Raw genomic sequence first — 6,819 nt, 5'->3', positions numbered from 1 at the left:
ACTGCACGCATCGGCAAAGCGCGCCAGTCCAGGATGGACGCCCTTCTGGCGTGGCGCCTAGCTGGTGAGCGACCACGCCGGCCAAAGCGCCGAGAGCGCCGCACGGCCGATGGAGCTACTTTTCTCTCCTCGGACGAAATTAACCAGAGCTGAACTGGCGCAAGGCACGCATGGAGAACCGGACACCTCCCCCGGCCGAGGCGTGCGGGCCACGCCGGCTTTGGGTTCCGCAGCGTGGCACACGTACGGGGCCAACGGCCAGGACTAGCCTGGCCGCTTTATATGCCCCGCCATTGCCGTCCCCCTCCACCCTCGCACATCGATCGATCTCCATCCCGCACCCCCTTTTGGTGGGAGGTTAATTCTTGGATCCGTAGTAACAAACGCCGATCGTAGCCCATCTATCCGGTCGCGAGGATGACGCCGGCGAGCATGGTTGGCATGCCCAAGAGCCCCCGGTCTATGGCGTTCTCGGCAGCTGCCGCGCCGTTCGGGGAGCGGAGGAAGGCCCGGTTCTGCGTCGCGGCGTCCGGCAGGGACGAACAGCATCAGCCGGCGCTACCGTCGATGGCTGCCGTGCCGGCGTCGCTGCGCGCGATCCAGGCCAAGAGGAAGATGGCGGCGGCGCGCGGGGTGCCGCGGGCGTCGAGCGCCGCCGGGTGCGCGGTGGCGGCACTGGCCGCGGCCGTGGAGGCGGTGCAGGGCGCGGCGGTCGGCGGAGCCTCGGGCGCCGCGCGCGGTGCCGGGGACGCCGTGGCCTGGGTCTTCCAGAAGGTGCACTTCGAGTCTCCCGACCTCGCCGTGGGCCTGCTCGGCCTCGTCGCGTCATGCCTCGGCACGGCCGTGGAGATGGAGATGGAGCGGATGAGGGCCAGGGAGGCCGAGGCGTCGGCCAGAAAGACGGAACCCGTTGCCAGTGCCGCCGACGCCCAGGACGATGACCACTGCGACGACGCGGAGGAGGCCGACGATGTGCCAATGCTGGTGGGGCTGGACCTGGAGAAGGAGCTCTGGGCCAGGATCGGCATCCAGCATGGCGACGACGACGATAACATGCCGCCGATGGGCGTGGACGAGGACGAGCAGGAGGCCATCAACATCGCCCGCGCCGAGCTGCGCAAGGCCTCGTACGAGCGGATCATCGCCACCTCCGAGGCCAACTCGCTCATCCTCTCCAACTACGCGCAGCTCCTCTACGAGTTCGACAAGGATCTCGACAGGTACATACCTACATTGCCCCCATGGTCTGGAACCTATAACTGATCGCATGCGTGTTCTTAACGAGTCTCGATCGATCTCGGTGATGATCACTGCAGGGCTGAGGACTACTTCAAGCGTGCCGTGGCCATCGAGCCGCCTGACGGCGAGGCGATGCGGAGATACGGCATGTTCCTCTGGCAAGCCCGCGGCGACCTCGTCGGCGCAGAGGACATGTTCACCGGCGCCATCGACGAGGATCCGGACAGCAGCCACCACCGGAGCAGCTACGCGTGGTTCCTCTGGATGACCGGCGGCGTTGAGACCTGCGTCATCGACTCCGGCAGCAACAACGACCCCGAGTGAAAAACGAATCGTCGCAACAACGCTGCCGCAATCTTAAGCCAAAGACAGTTAAAGACCGACCTCACCGGCAGGAGCCCGGCGAGGCTGCCGGCCATTTTAGATGGTGCATCTAGGTAATATATTGCGCACTGTCCGTAAGTAGCATCGGCCCTTGTAGGGGCCATGCTACACTACTACGGTGCGCGCGCGAGCATGACAGGACGAGCCAACCCAGCAGGAGGAGGCAAATAATGTTGGCAAGCTGGCGCACATAGTATACTAGGGTGTGATTGATAACTTCATGTGTAAATTGGAATAAAGCATGCATGCGTCATCCAGGTCAGTCATTATCAGATGGCATGCTTTGCTGAATTGTGAACGATATATATACATAAAAGGAAAAATATGGGAAGCATGAGAACCTTCCTTTGGTGGTATGTAGTGTTTGCCCAGATTAAGACCAACTGTGGTTTATATTGCTGAATATTTACGGTATACAGAGGGGATTGTACATACACATATTGAAGGGGGGAAAGATAGGGATGTTGTCATCTTGGTGCTCTATAGACAGGCCTGACTTAGCAATCGTTATCGAGCGTTGTCGATGCTGCCATAAACATGGCTATGATTGATTAGGTCAGAATGTGGGAACTTGGTTGAATCACCTGCAGCCCAGCTCCAATCTCGTGTCTTCGTTTATGCTGGTGTTTCTGCATAGCTTCTGAAGGTCAATGTAGCCAATGAGTGTGTCCTCGAAGGATACATCCTTCAAATTAGCATCCTCGAAGGTTGATCCTGACAAGACGGTGTTCTTAAAGATTGCACCTTCAAGGTCAGCCTTTGAGAAAACAGCACGGTCTATCACTGCATTCGTGAAGTCCGTGCCTGAAAGCATTTGAAAGGGAAGTTATTATCTTTATGCTAATACTGCAGGACAATCAACACAGAGGTAGATCTAAAAGGGTCAGTACTCGGGAGCAACAGCAACAACAACTTGTGGTGAATAAGTAACAAAAGCTTTTACATCCTGTCTATACTACACAATGAAGCCATGATCAGTGCAAAGGTACAGTATTTGGAGGCAATGCAATAATGAAAATGCAGTGTGTTAAAGAAACAATCAAGTGTGTAGTTCTGTTTTTATCACCTTTGAAACTTGCACCAACAGCATAGGCCTTGGACATGACAACTTCTGTCATGTCAGCGCCATCAAACTTTGCATCGGACATCAAAGCTGCAGACAGAGTCTTGCCCTTCAGATTATCTTTCTCATTTGAGAAATCACAGAAGCGGAGATCAAGCACCTTGTCATAGACCCCATTTGCCTGACCGATTGTGTTCCCAACAAATGCAGCCTGACATCTGTTTGGATCTGTTGATAGTGGAGGCAGCCTCTAACAACCAAAGTAAAAAAGGAATAATGTTATCTCAGAAAAGTTTTCTACTCTGACAAACTATCACCATGGAAAAAGGAAGTTAAGAATAGATGTGATGAGAGAATGCAGTTTTCAAGAATAATAGTATAGTGCCAAACTGTCAACTTACATATTCAGGTTATACTTGTAGGATTGTAAAATGAAGTGCACCTTGTACTTCACTCTAAAGAAAAATGACAGTTCTTTTTAGAAAAAAATGTGGCTTCATAATACACAAGAGACTAACATATATACCATACTTTTTAGTGAAAATTGGCACACAAGAGTCCGTTAATCTGATTACATACGCAACAAGATATCTTTTCTACAACATATGGTATTTTTCCGCTTCCCCAGAGTTGTATCCAGTACCTGTTCCTAGATGCAAATGCAACCCTGAATTAACATATACCATCTATACTCCTATATAGTGTACGAGTTTTGAATTGTGCTTAGAGCATGAATCCTAACCGTTGAACTGTTAAATCTAACGGCTGATGGCAGCTGGATTCGCTATGAACAGTGAATCAGAGCTGTTCGAGATCAGTCTGGAACCATCGCGTGCTTTTTTCTGACTAAAAGACTTGTGCATGCACCATGTGGCCCATGTTGCAGGAGACATGTGGAGACATGTGCAGCTGAAGAGATGATCGTGGCTAGAATGAGAAAGTACAGACCGTAATATGTTGTCTGTAGGTTCAACCGGGTAGATTTTTTTAAGGTGCGAGACAAGGATTCTTACCTTGACTCACTCTTGTGCTGCTTTTACCCATATGAATAATCTTGTACAGTCGTTGCGCTCTCTGAAATTTTCTTTCTCTCTCACATTCTCACATTAGAGAGCCTGCATGCATCAGTACTGTAGCTAGCGACTAGCTTCATTTTTTTTTTGATCGGGACTAGCGACCAGCTAAAACGTTGGTTTGACCAAGCGTATACAAAAATGCACGCAGCCACGGCAAAACCCCGGAAATAATTGAGTATACAAAACAGACAATATGAGAAAATCGTTTTAAATTACATGGATCAACTTGTATTTTTATAAATCGCTCTTGCCAATATTGGATTGCAATAAAATAGGTAAATATATGTAATGTCAAATCTATAGTACTAAATATAGTTTACAATAAATCTAATAAAACTAAATTATTGTTCTAGACGTTGATATGTTTTTCTATATACTCGGATAAACTTAAATTGACTTTCGACGGTCCCAAATATAATTCATCTTGAAATGGTGGAATTAATATTTATACACATTTCCTTTGACAAGAAAATTTAAGAGATTATCATATTCAGACATGTGATAACATAAATCACTGGTGATGTGTGTGTTAATATATGCATCTTCCTTAGAAAATAAGTTTAAAAATCACGAAATACCAGGCATTTATCTCACAGTTATGGTACTATCTCAGCCATTATATTTTGCAGTCCAACGGTTAGGATTCATGCTCAATATATAATTCAAAACTGGTAACAATATTTATTTATTTGTTGATAAATTTTTATTATTTTAATTTGTAATAGTTGCACGTGCAAACTTACTAGTAAGTAAAGTGTATCACAGGTCCCTACTCTCTTTCAGGCTTCTCATATAGTCATATAGGTCCTGGAACTTCAAGATCATCATCCAGGTCCCAGAAGTGCAGTTAGTGTCTCATCTAGGTTCAGAACTGCCCCTAAGCCATTGGTCTTAGTACCTGGTGAAGTTGACCGATGACCCCCCCCCGATGATCACACCCTGGACTAGAGGGAGGACAGCGGTGGCCTTGTAGAGTCTACAACGTATTCCAGCAACCAGACCCCCGAGCCATGGAAGACGGATTCCGAGGTGTCATCGTCGTCCTTGACCGCCAGGTCGTGCGCTAAGGTGTCCGTCTCGCCCAAACTTTTCCTCCTACGCCTGACCGTCGCCCAGGGGCAGGATACTCTCATGGCAGCAGCGGCCCATGGCGCTGCCATCACAGGGTTGACTTACTGTCTTGAATCTTGATGATGGTCACCGGGGGGAAGTGGATGGGAAACATCAAGCCTACCATCCAATTTTTCACATGGGAGACAGCATTGGACGTGCTTCTCATGTACGACCAACCAGCACCGCCGGTGACAACCTGCGACCCACCTTGGCAAGATCCATGAGGCACGGTCAGCAGCCATGGCACACATCTTGGAGGTGCACATGGTGCGTCTGAAGCCGCCGCTGCACGGTGGGCGTGGCGGTGCTGGGGGTATTCCAGTGTATTCACATGAATACCAAAGATTCAGGTTAACCAAGTACTACCAGCGTGTACAGCCAAGTTCTACCCAGCTCCCAGCTCACTATGAATACCAAATGAATACCGAGCCTCCAGAGAGCGCTGCCACTGATGGTGGGCGAAGGATATCATAAATCAGTGGGGCCATTTGCAAATAATCAGTCCTGGAGCATGTCTGCTATCCGACGTGTCACGAGTCCACTCGCCAAGTTGGGATGGTAAAATGGCATCAGGCAGATTTGGACCTGGATGATTTCACTTATTGCACTTTCAGGACCTGGATTTCAATTTTCAAAGTTCCGCCGGCATAGTGTTGCGATCTATGATGCATGTTACTCTAGTAACTAATACAACCAAGGTCTTGGTAAATTTAAGGTTCCCTACTGTACTTCACGTCACTTTTTCTTTGAAGGAACAGTAGTTCACATCACATGTTGGGGTAGTTATAGAAATTTATGCTTAAAATTTAGGGGTTGCTAAGTTTCAGCTAGCTGAGACATAGCTGACGTCTTAGTCACGTGCTCCTGTGTTGAATTTTGTTTTTGCTTGAAGATTCGTGTTTGCTGCTGTTTGTACTTTGTTCAGGCCCACGTTGAAACACACTAAATTAATTCGACGGGGACATAAGTTAAGTCTCAGTCGACTGAGCCTTAGAGACACCCTTTATCTTTAGGCCTGTTAAGGTTAATTCAAATCACTAGTTTGTTTTCCAGAACCAATACCATTTTTTTTCTGCAGAGTAACACTTCTCTTTAAGCAAACCTATATTTAGCCAGGCTCCAACGGTTGTTCCAGATTGGCATTTGTATGGAGAGGGTTAAACCCAGTATTTATAAATTTACAAAGCAATTCTCGTACTGGCCACTACCTCCGTTCCGAAATATAAGAGAGCTAACATATTTGATCGAAGGTAACCAAAACCCAATACATTTCACAAAGGCGTATATTCGATACGAAATTAAGTGGCCTCCCCTCATCTGCCACCAAATCCAAGCAAAACGCGACGTCGGCCTATATTTGCACTAGCGCATAGGGATCTTCGGGTTCCATAAATTTCCATCTCTATTTGATTAAGTACGAACGAAGGGCCCGATATGCAATGTGATTCGAATCGCATAATGCCCGTGGAGACGGAGGAAACCACCAACCTGACCGGCGGCGATCACCGGGCCGGGCGCGGACGCGACGGCCCAGGCCGCGAGCAAGCCGCACGCGAACCCTCCCGCCGCCTTGGCGCGGCTCCCGGTACCCCCCGCGTCGGCCAAGCACGTCACGCGGCAAGCCCTGGGCTGCTGCTGCTGCAGTCGGAGAGCAGAGCCGCCGCGCGCGGTGGCCGGCGAGGCGAGGCAGGACGAGACCATGACAAGGCAATGCGGGGCGCGCGGCTTCCTGGTTGAGAGGGGAGAAGAGAGGGTAGGGCTGTGTACGTACGTGTGCGGCGTGGTGAGGAGGAAGAAGGTGGGAGATAGAAGGGGTCGTGGTCTTATCCTTCCCAAGGCTTATCCCTCTTCTTCCGGTTTCGGCTCTCGTCCGCTTGACGAACACGGGGCCCACGTGAGTCGCGAGGTTGCAAGACGCCACGGCCAGAGCATAGGGCGTGTTTG

At 49.8% G+C, this 6,819-nt stretch overlaps 2 protein-coding genes across 2 annotated transcripts; one reads left to right on the top strand and one right to left on the bottom strand.

Moving 5' to 3' along the window:
• Positions 1 to 417: 417 nt before the first annotated feature.
• Positions 418 to 1,563, top strand: LOC124647570. Its single transcript, XM_047187491.1, has 2 exons — positions 418 to 1,220; positions 1,317 to 1,563. Exons 1-2 carry the CDS (start codon positions 418 to 420, stop codon positions 1,561 to 1,563), a joined length of 1,050 nt encoding a protein of 349 aa, XP_047043447.1.
• Positions 1,564 to 1,996: 433 nt separating this feature from the next.
• LOC124705826 (thylakoid lumenal 17.4 kDa protein, chloroplastic-like) lies at positions 1,997 to 6,591 on the bottom strand. Its single transcript, XM_047237517.1, has 3 exons — positions 6,364 to 6,591; positions 2,690 to 2,936; positions 1,997 to 2,427 (listed from the first exon to the last, which is right to left on the bottom strand). Exons 1-3 carry the CDS (start codon positions 6,574 to 6,576, stop codon positions 2,204 to 2,206), a joined length of 684 nt encoding a protein of 227 aa, XP_047093473.1. The 5' UTR covers positions 6,577 to 6,591; the 3' UTR covers positions 1,997 to 2,203.
• Between the last annotated feature and the right edge of the window lie 228 nt (positions 6,592 to 6,819).

This window comes from Lolium rigidum, chromosome 4 (genome assembly GCF_022539505.1).
Source record: "Lolium rigidum isolate FL_2022 chromosome 4, APGP_CSIRO_Lrig_0.1, whole genome shotgun sequence".
Taxonomy (NCBI): domain Eukaryota; kingdom Viridiplantae; phylum Streptophyta; class Magnoliopsida; order Poales; family Poaceae; genus Lolium; species Lolium rigidum.
The sequence above is the reverse complement of the archived record's forward strand: the minus strand, read 5'-3'. Positions and strand labels throughout refer to the sequence as shown.